Source organism: Salvia splendens, chromosome 9 (genome assembly GCF_004379255.2).
Source record: "Salvia splendens isolate huo1 chromosome 9, SspV2, whole genome shotgun sequence".
Classification (NCBI taxonomy): domain Eukaryota; kingdom Viridiplantae; phylum Streptophyta; class Magnoliopsida; order Lamiales; family Lamiaceae; genus Salvia; species Salvia splendens.
The window spans coordinates 28,185,113-28,203,573 of NC_056040.1; the positions used below are offsets into that span (position 1 = coordinate 28,185,113).

The window sequence follows — 18,461 nt, forward strand, 5'->3', positions numbered from 1 at the left end:
TAATATGTTAGTAAGTTTTATGTTAGTAAGTTTTAATATGTTATAAGTTTTAATATGTTTTAATATGTTATATGTTAGTAAGTTTTAATATGTTATATGTTATAAGTTTTAATATGTTTTACAATTATGTTAGTATTATATGTTTTAACGTGTTTTATTTATATGTTAGTAATAAATTCGTTTGTATTAAATATGTTTTATATGTTTTATGTTATATGTTATATGTTAGTAAGTTTTAATATGTTATAAGTTTTAATATGTTATATGTTATAAGTTTACAATTATGTTAGTATTAATTTCATTTATATTAAATTTCTCTATATGTTAGTATTAATTTCATTTATATTAAATATGTGTCTATGGACTATGTGTTTTACTTTTATGTTGGTATTTTTACTTAGTCATATAATTCTCGTAGGAGGAAGAAGATCGAAATGCGGCCTTGTTACTTGCCCTCGGCGACGACGACCAACAAGGGGGGCATTCACATTCGGCTTCGCGGTTCGAGTATGATGTGAATCTATTGTCGGACGAAGGCGATGATGGATCGCATCAATTCCCCCCTTCTAGCACCGGCGACGTAGGCGAAAATGATGATGAGGAGGCCGATGCTCCTCCTCCTTCCGCAGGACGACAAAAGAAGAAGATGCCTCCCAAGTTGAAATCCGATATCTTCACCAAACATTACAAGAAGGTACCGGTTGTAATTTCAAATCCTAATGATCCGACCACTACTACCGTGGAGACAGGTGAGTTCAAAGCATATTGCAATTATTGCAATAAAGTCTATCCATTTGGAGTCGGTGGTGGATATGGTACTCTCCATCGCCATTTGAAGTCAAAACACCCCGTGGAATATGGGCATACTAAGTCCCAAAGCCAAATCAACTTCCCTTCCGGCTCATCGTCTCAAACAGGTACGCCTCTATTTAAATATGACCCCAAAAATATTATCGATACTATGGTAAGATGGGCGGCAATGAAACATTTGCCGTTCAATTTTTTAAATGACAGAAAATATGAAATGACTATGCAACAAGCTTTTAATGTTGCTGCAAAAAGAATTCCCCCCTCTACTGCTCAAAGATCTAACAACCGGCAGTATTTTGATAAAAAAAATAGAAATTGCAAAGTTTCTATCCACCTTGGGGCACAAAGTTAATATTTGCTCCGATGTGTGGACGGATTCTTTCCAACGAAATTCTTACATGGGTATTTCTTGTCATTTTATAGACAATAGTTGGTCTTTAAATAAACGTTTGATTGGTTTTAGACAATTTCCTTCCCCACACACCGCACAAGCAATTGCTTCTTTAATTATTCAAGTTTTGAATGAGTATGAGTTATGCAACAAGATATTTTCGGTTGGTTTTGATAACGCAACCGCCAACACCGCAAGTATATCCGACTTAATTGCGGCTTGCTCCCCGGTGATAAGTGGTAAGTATTTTCATCAACGATGTATTTGTCGTATTTTAAACTTATGTGTACAAGATGCTTTGTCTTTATGGCAAAGACATATTCAACCTATTACTACAGCTGTATCCTTGATCCACTGGAAGCCTCAAATTGGCAAGGCGTGGAAGAAGTATTGCCACTCGAAGAAAATAAGGTACACAAAGTTTACTTTAGACGTGTCTACTAGATGGAACTCTACATATGACATGTTGCAATCTACATTAGAGCATATAGAATATTTAGTTGATTTTTATAGAACTTACCCTGTTGATGATTTATATCTAACATCTTCTTGTTGGGAACAAAGCATGAGTTTATTTAAATTATTCAAAGGTTTTCAAAATGCCACTATGGAGTTATCGGGTGTGTATTATTGCACATCCGTTCGTGTTTTAGAACATTGCATGATCATATCACTTGGTTTTAAAACTGCAATGAAAAATTCCACAAACAATCTTGAGCTAATGTGTGTTTTATATTACATGGTTGAAAAATGGCTCAAGTATTTCAATGAGATCCCAACGGTTTTTTTGCTTGCCAAAGTTTTGGATCCAAAGTGGAAACTAGTTGGTACTTTCAAAATTTTAGAATTTTATTACAACAATTTAGCTTCTATTGATCTTGAACCACTCCGTGCTTTGCAAACTGACGAGGACGACGACAACTACATAAACCTTGCCCAAACATTCCAAATAAACCTCCCCCACATCCCAAGCCTCCAAAGAAATTTCGAGTTCGACTTGCAGGCTCTCTTTCACGATTACGAAGCCAAGTACAACACTACCCACCAAGTTCGACCTAGACCCCCCGTCAAACACATAACTTTGGCTTCTTCCAAGTTGATGACCCCGACGCCCAATCCCAATTGGCGGACCTATACGGCTTCACCAGTGGAGGAAGGACGACACATTCGGTAAGTGAGTTAGATTTATATTTTGACTCACACTTTTCATTCAATGAGGAAGAAGGAGGTCCCGTTCCCCAACAAATCGACGTCCTAGATTTGTGGGGATCACACGAGAAAGATTTTCCCATCCTTGCATCAATGGCCAAGGAGATCTTTTCGGTTCCGGCTTCCACTGTCGCCGTTGAGTCCGCCTTTAGTGTTGGAGGCAACGTCTTGGACGACAGAAGAAGTAGATTCACCGGGCAAAACATGGAAGCCACCATGTTATTTGATGATTGGTGCTCCGCCGAAATTAGAGACCAAGAACCGGATTGGGACAATCAAGTAGTACAACCCGACCAAGACTACTTCCCCGACGAAGAAGAGTATGCGCCAATTCCTCCGATCAAGCCAAATAGGTAAGCAAGGTAAGAGAACTACGTGGACTTTGATTCCAAAATGCAATTGAGCATTGAGGATACGTAGGCATCTCAACTTATATTTCAACTTAAATTTTATATTTAAGTTTAAATTTAAGTTGAGCTCAAGTCCTTTTCCTTTATTTCTTTTTTCTCCCCTTTATTTCGAATATGTAATTTTATAAATTGTAATGAAGACTTTAAGTCTATTGTAATTTATAATTTTGAAGTTGTAATTCGCAAATTTTAACTTGTAATTTGTAATTTTAAAGTTGTAATTTGTAATTTTGAAGTTGTAATTTGTATCAATAAAATTACATTTGTACATCGCTTCATTCTAATTTTATTTACGCAAGTTTTTTTACATTTTTAACTTGAATTACAATTTACAATGTAAAAAAAAATCGGATGAACCGCCGAACCGGCCCCGAACCGGATAACTACCGATGGTTCAGCCGGTTCAAGTGAACCGCCGGTTCACGGTTCATGAACCGGAACCGTGAGGTCTTGGCCGGGCCGGTTCAGGTTCCACCAATTCTTGAACCGGAACCGCCGGTTCCGAACCGTGAACCGGCGGTTCACGAACCGTGGTGACGTCCAATGATATGTGCATTCATGTGTATTCACTGAATGCATCATTCATGCACAAAGACAGTCTATCCAAAAAACAAAAAAGCTTCTACTATACCTTCATAATCCTAATGACTGAGCAATCAGCTCCAATCCCTCGTTGCTCCATTGGTCCCGCAGGTAAGCAATTGTTTGCATAGCCAGCTCCACTGGAACTTCTAGATCCTTTGGAAGTTGATTAGTCATCCTTAAATGTGCTTTCCCCATGTGGGGCAGTTTGTATGTGTTATGCCCCTGAACTTTCTTGAACTTCTAGCCATGCATGATATCATCATTTGCACAACATTACAAAACTGATTTTACTAGTGTATCATGAGTATGTAGATACACTAGTATGTAATGGCTGATGTGCACAAATTAATTGCATTAAAGAGATGCAAACATTATCTTGTTGATCAAGCAGTCCCTGGTCACATCTTTTGTGATACTCTCTATGGGTTTTGTCTCCAAAGTGCCTGCCATTCTGTTCTTGCTTGACCTTTTGGCAGGAACTTGTTTGGTAAATGGAAAAATTCCAATTTTTCCATCAAACAAGACTTCACCATTAACACCAAACAAGGGCCTACACACTGCACACATGAACATAATTTTTGATATGAACTGCTTATTTTTACATGTTCTATGAGGTTCTTCCTCTCCTGGAGCAAGATAGAATCTTTGAGCTCCTTTTGTCATGTAGAACCACTTTTCATCAATGTGTATGGTGTTGTACATGTTCCTGAACTTGATCTTGTTCAAGATCCTGTCTAGCTGTAAAGATTCAACTGTGAATCTCAGTCTCAACAGCTTATTTGCAGCTGTTAAGCTGGGCTTAATGGCTGATGTGTGTGGCCTAATTAGGCCAGCCTTAACCCACCTCCAAACTGTGGCTTTTGAACAACTTAAACCGGCTGCCACACTTAAGAGGTTGCATCTCTTTGAGAAATGCATACTCTTGAGTACCTCAACATCAAGATGCAACCTTTTGGGGTAAGTTCTCACTTTTTTTAGACTTACCAATTGCATTGATTGTCCTCTTTGTTGTTGTTTCTTTGTAGCATTCCACCATCGTGTACATGTTTGACGGGAGATTCTGAATTTGAGTTGTGCCTCCTTAAGTGTGCCGCGAGGAGGAACAATGCCGACGCACCTTCCAATGATGAATTGAACCACTTGGTTCTTGAATTCTGAGGAGTACTCTTGATGCCCCATTATGAGCATTCAATGCAGTGGTGGAGCAGCGGCTGTGGCTGTGGCTGTGTATAGAGCATTCAAGCCATTTTTGGAAAGAGAGCATTTACTCCATTTGGTTGGGAATGACAGTGGTTGGGAATGGACTTTTATTAATGTGAATAGAAAGTGGCGCCACATTTAAATGAAAAGTGGCGCCTCATTTTGGAGTAAAAATTTTGTTAAGTGTTTGAAAAGTGTAACTCCTCATGCTTTGATTAAGGAACTTGTTTGATTACTTAAATGTGAATGAATAAAGGAACTTGTTTGATTATTCAGTGCTTTTTTATTGTATTGCTCGAAAATTTACAGAATTCAATTTCCATGTCTATTTCTTTTTTATTTACAGAATTTAAATATTTATTGTGAATAATTAGCAAATAAATAAATCATTTAAAAAAAGAATTATGTAAGTTGAGTTCAAATAATAAATCGAATCAAAATTGAAATTCACATTTAAAAAGTCCACCTACTTCATCTACTTTATTATCTACCCACTTAATCCACTAAACATCCCTTTCTTAGACTCTGTGCCGAAAAGTTCCGCCTCAACTATAGTGAAACGGAGGGAGTAACAAATTAACTCAATCCCACATAGATTTCATGACATTTATCATCAAAATGGACCATTGACTTGGGATTAAGAAGTCAAAATTCACCAGTTTTTCTTTTAAGACTGAACCGCCTCAAAAGTTTCTAACTTTTTAGATTGTGACACTACACACCCCTAATAAAAAAAATAGCATCAGAAGATCCTAACGTTAAATATAATCACGAATGAAGTTTTTTTAGACATTTTTCGGACGAAAATGCCCAAATAGCTTGAAGGACATTTTTGGCCATCCCTAAGGCCATCCGCAATGGGGCGGACGATAGCACGCCTGATGGCGCGCATCGTCCGCGCCCGCCATCGTCCGCCCCATTGCGGGTGCGTGACATAGGCCGCGGACGATCGTCGCGCCCTATACTAAGGGCGCGGAGTATAGGGCGGACGATGCCCAACGTCCGCGCCATCGTCCGCCCCATTGCGGCCTACGCGGACGATGGCCGCGGACGATAGGCCATCGTCCGGCCCACTGTGGGCGACGCGGACGATGGCACGCGGTTTCGTTTTTTTATAAATAGAGTTCATTTGTAATTTCATTTCACGATTTCACTTTCGAAACTTATTATTACATTTACATAATTACTACAAAATGGATTCAAGTCCCAATAGTCCTATGTTTAGCGGAGAGGCGCGTTGGCCGGGTACAGAACCCGGCGAATATCGTTCGTTCGACGCCGACACCCAGTACGATCCCGATTTCAGTACAGAATCGTACGGGTTGTCTGACATGGAGCCGTCTTCTGATCCCGATCCCGAACCCGCCGCGACCGCTTCGGCCCCAGCCAAAAAGAAGCGGAACCGGCAGCGGGCGCAGAAGTTGCCGCCTCTCGGAAATTACGATGAGTACGCCCCCGGCCGTACGAACTACACCGACGACGAAACCCTCATTTTGGCCCGGTGTTGGGTAGATATATCGGAAGACCCGATTTTCGCAAACAACCAGAGGCAGGGCGCGTACTGGGAGCGCATCGCCGGCCTCTACAATGAGGCCAAGCCGCCGACCGCATACAAGCGCAAACGTGAGCAACTCCGCAAGCACTGGGATCAAGTGAAGAAGCAAGTGAACTTGTACGCGGCGGAGTTCGAGAAGTCCACGCGGGCACAGGGGAGCGGCGAGAGCTTGAGCGACGTGCGCGCTAAAGCGCTGTTGTCGTACCGGTCGATGTACGGCGACTTCAAGCACGATGTCATCTGGGCGCTCTTGAGGGACAAGCAGAAGTTCCAAGGTGGAATTCTGCACACTGGTGCGCCGAAGAGGACCAAGACCACCGAAGCTGGTGATTACACGAGCAGCGGCAGCGACAATCACCCGGTTGACCTCAACCGGACGTACGTGGATGAAGGAAGTTCCGGCACACCGGTGTCCTCCCGGCGTCCTCCCGGCGTCAAGGCTGCGAAGGCCAAGGGGAAGGCGGCCGCGACCTCATCCTCGACCGCTGCAAACCCATCTCCGTTCCCGGAAACGCTCCCGACCCATACGGCCACCGCGTTTGAGTCGTTGGCAACAGCGTCGATGGCGAGGACGTTATTGCAGACGCACAAGGCCCTCAAGAAGTGTACCGACCCCGACGAAACCGAATATCTCCGGGCGTTAATCGATGAGCTGCGTCGGAAGTTGGGAATTGCACCGACTTAGTTGTTTTTTTTGTAAGTTGAATGGTGTAACTTTTTTTATTAATGCGTCGCCATTTGTTATTTAGACGTTTTTTATTTACTCGTTACTTGTTATTTGAAAACATTTAAATTAATTAAACAAAAACAATAAAATGATGATGTGGCGCGCCTTAGTGCGCCCCACTGCAGGTGGGGGGAATGAGAATAAAACTGATGACGTGGCGCGCCATAGGGCGCGGCTTAGGGCGCCTCACTGTTGATGCCCTAAATTCACTGACATATGAATTCTGTCACATTTCTGTCAGCAATTTCTTATGTGATTTCTTAATAAGTTCTGGTACTTCACACGTGATTAACGTTCAAGGAAGTTAGTAACAAGTAATAATGAACTACGGGGAATAAGAATTAAATTTGTTTCATTACAGGTAATGGGAGGAGAGGAGTTAACGGCAGTCTGCCAAAATGAAGAGTCCCTAGAGTCAAATTTGAAGAAGATCGAGCTAAAGATATTATTTTTACTTAAACAACATGTATTTAGATGTAGAGTCTTGGAGCCCAAGACCATATTTTAATTTCATTTATCTAGGCCCAGTTCATAATTTAATTAATTGGAACAAATCGGGCCTAAAATGATTAATTAAACTTTGGACTCTCTTATTATTATGTGGCACAAAGTCACTAGTGTTTTATTTAAAAAGGACTTTCTATTTTTTTTTGGGTCCATTTAAAATTATTTAGCGATTTTCAGTCTTTATTAAAGTCTAACGGAAGTCTTTAATTATTTTCTTTGGATTTTCCCTTGCACAAACTCACTTTCACACAAACAAATTAAATACTCCCTCCATCTCATAATAGATGCCACACTTACCTTTTTAGTTTGTCTCACAAAAGATGTCACATTTTCATTTTTGGAAAAAGTTCTCTCTCACATTAATAAAAATATATATTTTTTCTCTCTCCACTTATCACACAAAACAAAACCTCTTAAAATCCCGTGTCGTCCCACAAATTTGACATCTTTTGTGGGACGGAGGGAGTAGTACTTTGGTGTTATACCAAGTAATAATTCTCGATTATTTAGGGTTTGTACAAATAATTACAAAAATCATGAACTTAGTTTTGTAGGGGATTCCTCATGAAAACCTTCTTTTTTTTGCTATTCATGGGAAATTCACTACAAAGGATGATTTCATGAATTTTGTGACCAAATTTCAAGTTCATAGGAAATACTCTCTCTTCGTCCATAATTAAATGTCTCATATTTGACTGATACAAGTTTTAAGAAATTATTTGACTTTATAGAGTTAAGTGGATAGAAAAAGTTAGTGAAATGTGGGGCTTATTTTTATATATAAGAATTTTATAATAAAATATGAGTGGATTGATTTAGTGAAATGTGGCGCTTTAAGTACAGTGAATACTAGACTATATTGTACGATAATATTGGAATCTTGAATTTAAGATGCCCGATTAACGAAGTTTGACCAATAATAAATGTGACGAGACATTTAATTTTTTGGAAATTAAATGATATAGCGTCGATCTACGTTCCGCGTAGATGACCGTAGTATATTCACTTTCTCAAATCCGATTCCCGGTAAGTGAGAAAAAGTGGATTCAAGTTGGTCACATTGTAGCTTTTAATAAAGTTATAAGATTAAAGCTGAGGGAGTAATTAACTAGTGTTAATTATCCCACATAGGAGATGAAACACATCTTTTAATGTGTATTTATTAAGTGACTTTACTATACTTAATAATTATAGTGGACTAAGATGGGTTGAAGAAGCCCACACGCGCTCCGAGCCGAGCTGTGCCCGTGCTCTTGGACTTGGATCTTGGCAATTAGTCTTTGCGCTTGTCCCTGGACCCAAACTTAATGTTTTAGACCAACGCTTAGTCAGCGAGACCAGTGGCATGACACATCGTCAACTATGACGCAGTCAAAGTCTACGAGGATGCCACGTAACGAAGTCCACATGTGACGGATGAACTGGGCATGCATAGCGTCTAGATTCAACATCGACCACTGCAGCTTTCAAATTCGTTACGGCTGGCCGTTACAGCCACGCCATGATGAGCCATGATGACAGCCATCAAGGCTGAGTTGACCCCTGCAGTTGACTAGCAGGGACGGAGACAGCTTAGGCCAAGCCACCGCTCCAGCGGGGGCTTGGCTGTCGCTGTCCTCCCAGATTCGCTTATACTGTATTTGGGTTTTTTCACAGAGACCAGCTGCGAGGAAGAAGATGCAGAGGAGAGAGAAGGGGGAAGGATAGAGGAGAGAGGAGACGAAGAAGATGCAGAGGAGAGAGAGGGAAGGGGGAAGGATAGAGGAGAGAGGAATAGAAAAGGACTTATAATTACTCTACATAGGGAACCGTTTATATCCCTTTTTGATTTATGTGATTAGGAGCATTTAGATAATTTGATTTCTTATCTAGTGTGATTATTAGTTTAAGAATATATTATTAATTTTTCTATCTCTAAAATTGTTTTAAGAATCAATTACTACTAATGAAAGTAATTATTCTTCTCAAATTTATTTTCGGTCTTTATGCCAATAAGTATTGATTTACTAATAAATCTACAATCCACTCATATTTAATTATAATATTAATGATCCATATAAAACGATTAACTATCTACTAACTTTTTTCTATCATTTTAAATTTACATTTTTAATATTTAAAATGAGTCAAAGTAAGACAAGTAATCGCGGATGGTTGGAGTACCATATTTAGGTCAAATTAATATTTTAACAACTTAATTTGTGAACTCATAGGATATCAAGATACACTATAATATATGAAGAGATTAGTATACTTGTGTATACTAATATTTTCTAAAAATTCGCAAATCGAAAATTCTAGATACAGCACTACGGGTCATTAGAAAAGGCATGCCACTAGAAAAGGCCACTACCGAAGATTCTAGAAGCATCGCGCGTCCTACCGTACTCATCGTTAAATTTCAGCACCGGCTCATTTCAAGTTCTGGTTCCGTCCCTGTTGACTAGGTCTATAAATAGGCTAGTCATTTCTTGCATCAATATAGAACATACACACAAACATCATACTCTCTCTGCATAGTCTTTTTTCTCGAAGCTCTGCCCTCTCCTCTTCCAGTTCGCCGGAGCTCTGCTGATAGCGGTGCTGCTTCACCAGAGACGTTGCCGTTTTATCTTTGGGGACGACATGCCAAACCGAGAGCACTACCGGGGCGTATCTCGTCTTGCGCAAAGAGGACTTTCCTCGACTCGGCTAAGTTTGATTTCCAGTTTACAGTTTCGTTTTTCATTGTATTTTCAGTTTCACTTCTTCCTTATTGGGTTGTATTACGTCCGATTTTTGTTTATCTCTTGTAATTCCAGTCATTCCTACAGCAGATAATAGCAAACGCTAAATGTCACGAATTTGATGCTATCAGTGATAGTCAACGGCGGAAGGATCCCCTACTGTTTTGCAAATCACAGCACAGTCTGCTGTGCATAAAACGCAGAAAATATTGAATGAAACGTAGGGATTGTAACTTATAAATTTCTTTCATTTTTATTCGTTTTTCCCTTTAATTATCTTTATGCAATTACTAATTCAAACATATTCTTCCACATGGGCCCACCACACATAACCTTTATCTCTTCTATTTATTACTAACAGCTACAAACTCATTTGTTTTATTAATATTTACCCGATATGTTATTTAAAATATATTATATAATTTCTTAAGTATCGGTTTTTATGTTGAATAATAGTAATTCTTTAAATATAATAATATTTCTAATTAATAATACTTCTTTTATGATAATATATTTTATATGTATACTCCACTTATAGGAGTAATAATTAACAAAAACTAAGTATTGTAATGTATACAAATATACTATTCTAAAAGAAGCAACTTTAAATATTTTTCTAAATAAATTATCTTACATGTCAACAATGAATTTATATAGTATCAGTAAAAAACTAGTAGAATAAGTCAAATTATTTTTTACAAATTAAGTACACTGATTTCTATATGATAAAATGTCAATGATGAATATTTACATTAGTAAAAATTTACTAAGTCGTGACTTTTACAAAGTAAAATACAATGACTAGTACATGATAAATGATAAGTTATTCTAAAATGTAAATGACGAAATTCTTTGTAAAAAATAATTAGTAATCATGATATATATGATTCTGTGGATAAAACAATTTGTAAAATTTCATCACTATTTACACTTTTGAATAAAACAAATCAATTTTAATAGTTAATGATAAAAAGATGAAACCTGTCTTTTATATAAAAAAAAGTTTATTTGCATATATATTCAATGGAAGAGATGAAGGTTCTGTGTGGTGGGCCCATGTGGTAGTACAATCCCTGGGTTTCATTCAATATTTCTTGCGTTTTATGCACAACAGGCTGTTCTGTGATTTGCAAAACAACAGAGGATCCTTCCCCTAATCAACGTCGACTATTTTGCATAGCAACTACTACTCCCTCCTTCACAGTACAGAATTTTAGAAATAGTTGATTATAAATGGAGTAAGAAAGAGATTTGAATATTTAATTCAAAAGAAAAAAAGTAATTAAATATATTAATTGAAAAGAGAAAATTATCAAGAATAGAAATGTAGTATATTTTTGTTAGGACAAACTTAAAAAGAAAGTGTATCGTCTTAGTTGCCTAATCCACTATAATCTTAAGCTACCCACTATAATCTTAAGCTTATATAGGTTGTTATTTAATGTGACCATATTGAATGTGCTTTATTGACATAAACTGAATGTAACTTAAACATATAATTCAAAGATTAAGTTATTTTACTGCAAAATTATATCTTTAAAGTATTTCAAAATTATTACGGAGTATAAGATAAAGTTGTTTAAATCCCAGTTTTTTTATTATACTGTAAAACTATATCTTTAAATTATTTCAAAAACATTACAAATATTTTAATGTGTCGTGAATCAAGTGTTTTACCTTTTAAAATATTTTTATATTTCCAAAAAAAACATAGAGATCGAGATTTTCGTTGTTCATCCAATTTCAAAAATAAAAATGATTATATGAATGTCACCATATAAACAAAATAAAGTGACTGAATTTATAGCCCAAACATAAAAGAATTAACGAATGAATTTTAGAAACCTGAGGAAACCTTTATAGTAAAGTTTAAGAAGATCAATAAATGAATCAAATTCCCTATAATAAATAGCATAGTTAATATGCTAAAAGCTGAACGTAGAAATTAAACAATTATTTTTCAATCGTGTGATAAAGAAAAGAAAACACAATAGAAAAGAAACATTTTGTGTGGAGAAATCATTGCGATTCTCGCAATAATTTTTTCGGATACAATAAAAAAATAAAGATCTCCCCCAACACCAATTTATTTTTAGGCTAAAGAATAATATCTTTAAAGAGAAAAACCGGAGGGTGGAATCGTCATTCCATACGAAACAGCTCAAGACTGTGAGTATGATTTCAGCGGCACCATACAAAATACATCACTCCGGCCCCACAGATGCAACCCAGGCCCCACCACAAATGGGCTTTACCAATAAAGCCCAACGGGAAAAATACATAAATAAGGAGATCGGCCCCACTATATAATAATAGCAATGCCTCTCATGGAATGCCGCGTGTCCGCCGGTGGCGATGTCACATTGCCGGAATCTTAAGCTGTGTCAGAAGAACGCGACGTGGGCCAGACACGTCGATTAGGACAGAGACGTCTCTTTAAAATATTGTCCACCGACCAGTGACATCTTGCAAAAAATACTCGGTCTATCCCATCATAACAGACTCACATTTCGACTATTAGTGAATTGTTTTTCTTTTAATGGCATCCACGTGGCTTTTGCTCAGTCATAGCCAGCTACAAACTACTCCTGCCACATTTTTAGTGTTAAAAATCCTCATGCCACATCATCAGAATAAACAAATAGCCCGACAATAGCCCAGCAATAGCTTAGCCACATCACCCCTAATTATATAAAACAAATAATTGACAATCACACAAAATATGAAATTAAATTTACGACACAGATACATGAAAATTCAATTATATTATTAAAATTAAAAAATTACATTAATTAAAAAAAATTACATTAATTTAAAAAAATGAAAGTACATTAAAAAAATTACATAATTAAAAAAAAACTAACGCCGTGCAATCCTCCGCGCCAACAACTCTTCAATTAAATCCTTTTGGAGTCGAATATGAGCATCCACTTGGCGCATGTCGGCTTGTGCTTGGAGGCCCTCTGCATCAGCCGATCGAGGTACCGCCGTGAAAGCCCTCTGCAAGGCCCTCTGCATCAGCCGATCAATCTCACGGTTCGTATAGGCATCTAACGCTTCGTTCATTCGACGTTCGTACTCCTCAGCATCCCCACCACTACCACCACTACTACCACCAACGTTGCTCATTTCCCGTTGTTGATCTTGTACAGAAATTAAGATAGAGAGAGTACTCGTTAAAACAAGTAGTGCGAATGAAAATTACATGCAAATCGCGTATATATAGTGTTTCGAAATTTTTTTTAAAAAAATTTAAATTGGCTCGCCGGTCCACCGCCTACAATGACGGCGAGCGGACCGGCGAGCGCTAGCCGATTTTTTTGCCGAAATGGCGCTCGCCGGTTCCAATGGTTCGGCGAGCGCACCGGCGAGCGCCGGAAATCGGCTAGCCGGCCCGCTCGCCGCCATTGGAGATGCTCCAAGTAACAAAATAATTTCTCTTATTTTATTTTCTCACGTACTTTATTCCTTTAACTTTTCTATTTTTCTCTCTCATATTTTACTTTCTCCACTTTATTTATATTCCTTATTTCATAGTAGTTGAATCATATTGTCATTTTGATATGGTCCATAGTAACGGAGTCATTTCTCTTGTTTAGTAAAAATTGAGACATTTTTTATCACTTACTTTCTCTCATATAGTACTTTATTCTCTCTTTATCTCTCTACTTTTTTCATTTCCTACTTTATTCTTTATTTACTTAATTCACTTTTTTTCTTAAAACACGTGCCCAAAAAAAACATCTCCCCTATCACGGAACAAAGGGTATCAATTCCTTAAATCGCGTGTCCAAAAGAAATGGCTCGCGCATGGCGGAACAGAGGGAGTATACTCTTTCCGTCCCAAGGTAGTTGAGCGTATTTCTTTTTGGATTGTCTCAAGATAGTTGAGTCATTTCCTTTTTAAGCAAAAATTTTATCATCTTCCATATTTTACTTTCTCCTTACGTCATTTATTTTATTCTCTTTATTACTCCTTCCGTCCCATAATAGATGTCACACTTTCCTTTTTAGTTTGTCCCACAAACATTTCCTTTTTAAGAAAAGTTCCTTCTCACATTAATATAAATATACTATTTTCTCTTTCCACTAAACACACAAAATAACATTTTCTAAAATCTCATACCAATTCCCAAGTATGTCATCTATTATTATAGGATAGAGGGAGTATTTACTTTCTCCCAACTTTTAACCTATCAATTTAACTTGATATGGATGGGAGGAGTACTTTAGAATCTAATAATAATAATAATAATAATAATAATAATAATAATAATCGAATAAAGCAGTTCAATAATTGATGCTCAGTGATTATGTTCTAAAAAATAAAAATAAAAATAAAAATAAATAAAAACAATCATGCAACTAGGAGTAGTATATAACTCCACAATCCACATTCAAATCAAACCATGGGCTTGGTTTAACAACTCCTCCAATCAAACGCTCAAAAACAAGGGCTCCAAAACATTCACTCCGTCAAATTAATCAGAAAAATTAGTACTAATTCTAGTGATGTTAGGGAAAACGTCGAAGCCGGTGATCGAGATTCTCACTGGATCTTTGTGTTCCGACAGCGGAAGCCCTAGGAGTCAGATTCAGTCGCCGAGGGGGCTCAAGAGCCTAGATCTCGGCACCGTAGGGCTAGTCATAGTAGCAGCTCTCGAGAAATCTAGCGGCGGAGGTAGGGACGGTATTATCGGCCGCAATTCGACGCGATCGAGTCCAATTCCGGTGAATTACCCCAAAAATTGTTGCAGGAGTAGGAGAGAGGAGTACACGATAGTGACGTGTCATAGCCCGAGCAATCGCAATCGCAACAGCAACAGCAACAGCGTCTTCCACATATCTCCGGCTAGAGGCATGGAGGCTGGAGGAGCAATTCCGACGGCGGAATTTTTGAGCAGGTGCGATTTGTGCCAGAAGAAACTCGACGGCAAAGACATATACATGTACAGGTAACGGAAACGTTTGGGATCAATTCGACAGATTTTTTAGTGTTGTGAATAAGGTATACTGATTTAAGTGTAAATTGCAGAGGAGAGAAAGCATTCTGTAGCGTTGATTGCCGGTATACGCAGATGGTAATGGATAAATGCAGTGCGGAAGCGTCGAAGCCGGCGGAAGTTGCAGGGTCGCCGTGCGATTACGGGCACATGTTTACCGCCGGGATTCTGGCTACATAGATTTATTGTGAATCCATTAATAACAATTTTTCTATACTAGTGGAGTAGTATATAAACACTGCGAAAATGTAACACAACTCATCAATTAAACGAGCATCCTTTTTGACATCTTTCGTTCATGCATTTACAACTTTCCAAATTAACTCTCTCAAATTCACAAAATTATAGTACTCCTAATAAGTTACTCCAAAATCCAAATATAGTGATGTTCTTATAACATGCCATAGAAACAATATCTATAGACTACTCGATAATAGGAGTCTTGTTTTGTTATTTCGGTCCGTCTAACAATAAAAGTTAGTATTTCACTTTTAGAGCATCCGCAATGGGGCGGACTATAGGCCGCCCGATGCCTCGGGCACGCCATCGTCCGCCCACTGTGGGTGCGCGGACGATAGCGCGGACGATCCAACGCGTTTTTGTTTTTTTTTTTAATTCCGAAAAATTTATTTATATAAATACCCCCTACCCCACCTTCATTTGTAACCTTTCCATTCTCGTTTCCACACTATAAAATGGATTCCGGTGAATACCCAAGTCCGAATAGTCCGATGTTTAGGGGTGGTGCACGTTGGCCGGGTACAGACCCTGACGAATATCGGCCGTTCAACTCCAACACGCAGTACGATCCCGAATTCAGTACGGATTCGTACGGTCTGTCTGACATGGAGCCGTCTCCAACTCGCCCCGCCGCCCCATCCCGCCGCGCCGCCACCGCCGCGCCCTCCGCCGCCGCTAGAAAGAAGCGGAACCGGCACCGGGCGTACAAGGTGCCACCTCCTGAAACGAATGAAGAGTACGCTCCCGGGAGAACGAACTACCAACCGGATGAAACCCTCGTCTTGGCGAGGTGTTGGGTGGATATTTCGGAGGACCCGGTATTTGCGAACAACCAAAAGCAGGTTACGTACTGGGAGCGCATCGCCGAGCGCTATAATGAGGCGAAGCCACCGAGCGCGTACAAGCGCCATAGGGAGTAGCTCCGCAAGCACTGGGATCAGGTAAAAAAGCAAGTCAACCTGTTCTCGGCGGAGTACGAGAAGTGCTCGAGGGAGCAGGGAAGCGGGGAGAGCTTAAGCGATGTGCGCGATAGAGCGCTGTTGTCGTACCAGTCAATGTACGGCGACTTCAAGCATTTCAACATCTGGGCGCTCTTAAAGGACAAACAGAAGTTCCAGGGCAGGATTCTGCCATCGGCTGCGCCAAAGAGGACGAGGACCACCGAAGCCGGTGCTTACACAAGCAGCGAAAGCGGCGCATATCCGGCGCATAGGGCGGGCTTTAGGGTTCCCACTGCTAATGCTCTTAGTAAGCCCCACATTCCATCAATTTATTTCACTCATATTTTTTATAAAACTAATATATATATATATATATATATATATATATATATATTAGTGATCAAGATATAACTAATCTTAAGTGTATAACTAGAGAACAAATCTCAGCCACACATCTTATTAGAACAAATATTATTTATTTTAATAATATAAAATAGATAAAGGGTATATTTGGCATTTACATTATGAAATTTAAATATGAAATTATGCAGTTTCAATTTCCAAATCTTGTTGGAAATTATAGTAATTATTGTCTTTCTGTTTCTCTTCCCCGTCGATCGCCGCCGCAAAATCACCCTAAGCCTTGTTCACCTCCGCGTCATTCTCCGATATCTTCTTTTCCACCACCTTCTTCAGCTCCGCCGTCACTTCAGTTTACCCGATCTCGCCAATAGCTCCACGAACTCGCCGATAGCTCCACGAACTCATCAGATTATGCCCGCTCCGCCGCGTCGAAAAAATTCTCCAGCCACTGCTCCTCGCGCCGGCGCTGTAGCCGAATGCCTCATTTATTCTGCTGAATCGAACTGTAGGATTTCTTGACACTGCAGAATTCATGGCTGCTGCCATCTAATTTTAGATCAAATCTGCAATTCAATACAAAAAATGTTAAGGAATTTATATAAATTGGGGGGTTTTGTTGACTTGTGTTTATTTTTTTCCAAGTTGGTGGGCGGAATGATAAATATTGTATTAAACTCGATTATGTCACAATAATTTGGTTTTACTAAAATTGGTCAACAAATGAACATTCCGAGAAGAAACATTTTGATATATTCGTTAAAGTCTAGAAGGGTTTCCTTGTAAATTAATTTTATTCAATATTCACACTGTGTTAGTCTTAATCAGTTGATTTTAATCTTGTGTGTAATGATTGTATTTATATAATGAAGCAATATATTGACCATTAACAGTAATTAAAGGTAGTGCTTTTACTTCACTGTTGTTTACAACTGTTGTTTACAAAACATATCACTCTTAGCATGATTTTACTTCACTCTTGTTCACAAAACACATCACTCTTAGCATGATTTTACTTAACTCTTGTTCACAAAACACATCACTCTTATTCTGATTTTACTTCACTCTTGTTCACAAAACACATCACTCTTAATCTGATTTTACTTCACTCTTGTTCACAAAACACATCACTCTTAGCATGATTTTACTTCACTCTTGTTCACAAAACACATCACTCTTACTCTGATTTTACTTCACTCTTGTTCACAAAACACATCACTCTTATTCTGATTTTACTTCACTCTTGTTCACAAAACACATCACTCTTAGCATGATTTTACTTCACTCTTGTTCACAAAACACATCACTCTTACTCTGATTTTACTTCACTCTTGTTCACAAAACACGTCACTCTTACTCTGATTTTACTTCACTCTTGTTCACAAAACACATCACTCTTACTCTGATTTTACTTCACTCTTGTTCACAAAACACATCACTCTTATTCTGATTTTACTTCACTCTTGTTTACAAAACGCATCACTCTTACTCTGATTTTACTTCACTCTTGTTCACAAAACGCATCACTCTTAATCTGATTTTACTTAACTCTTGTTCCAAAACGCATCACTCTTATTCTGATTTTACTTCACTCTTGTTCACAAAACACATCACTCTTATTATGATTTTACTTCACTCTTGTTCACAAAACGCATCACTCTTACTCTGATTTTACTTCACTCTTGTTCACAAAACGCATCACTCTTATTCTGATATTACTTCACTCTTGTTCACAAAACACATCACTCTTACTTTGATTTTACTTCACTCTTGTTCACAAAACACATCACTCTTAGC

General features: G+C 38.4%; 2 protein-coding genes across 2 annotated transcripts; one reads left to right on the plus strand and one right to left on the minus strand.

The window, feature by feature from the left end:
• Positions 1–3,759: 3,759 nt before the first annotated feature.
• Positions 3,760–4,584, minus strand: LOC121749378. Its single transcript, XM_042143949.1, has one exon. It carries the CDS (start codon positions 4,582–4,584, stop codon positions 3,760–3,762), a length of 825 nt encoding a protein of 274 aa, XP_041999883.1.
• Positions 4,585–14,529: 9,945 nt separating this feature from the next.
• On the plus strand, positions 14,530–15,411 carry LOC121747689 (FCS-Like Zinc finger 13-like). Its single transcript, XM_042141792.1, has 2 exons — positions 14,530–15,075; positions 15,156–15,411. The coding sequence occupies exons 1-2, from the start codon at positions 14,633–14,635 to the stop codon at positions 15,301–15,303; spliced, it is 591 nt and encodes a 196-aa protein (XP_041997726.1). The 5' UTR covers positions 14,530–14,632; the 3' UTR covers positions 15,304–15,411.
• The last annotated feature ends 3,050 nt before the right edge of the window (positions 15,412–18,461 follow it).

Bases quoted from the DNA above. Each gene is read 5' to 3' on its own strand.
- LOC121749378 (XM_042143949.1), bottom strand. From the start codon at position 4,584: ATGGGGCATCAAGAGTACTCCTCAGAATTCAAGAACCAAGTGGTTCAA.
- LOC121747689 (XM_042141792.1), top strand. From the start codon at position 14,633: ATGTTAGGGAAAACGTCGAAGCCGGTGATCGAGATTCTCACTGGATCT. The intron at 15,076-15,155 runs GTAACGGAAACG...TGTAAATTGCAG, and splicing joins AAAGACATATACATGTACAG to AGGAGAGAAAGCATTCTGTA.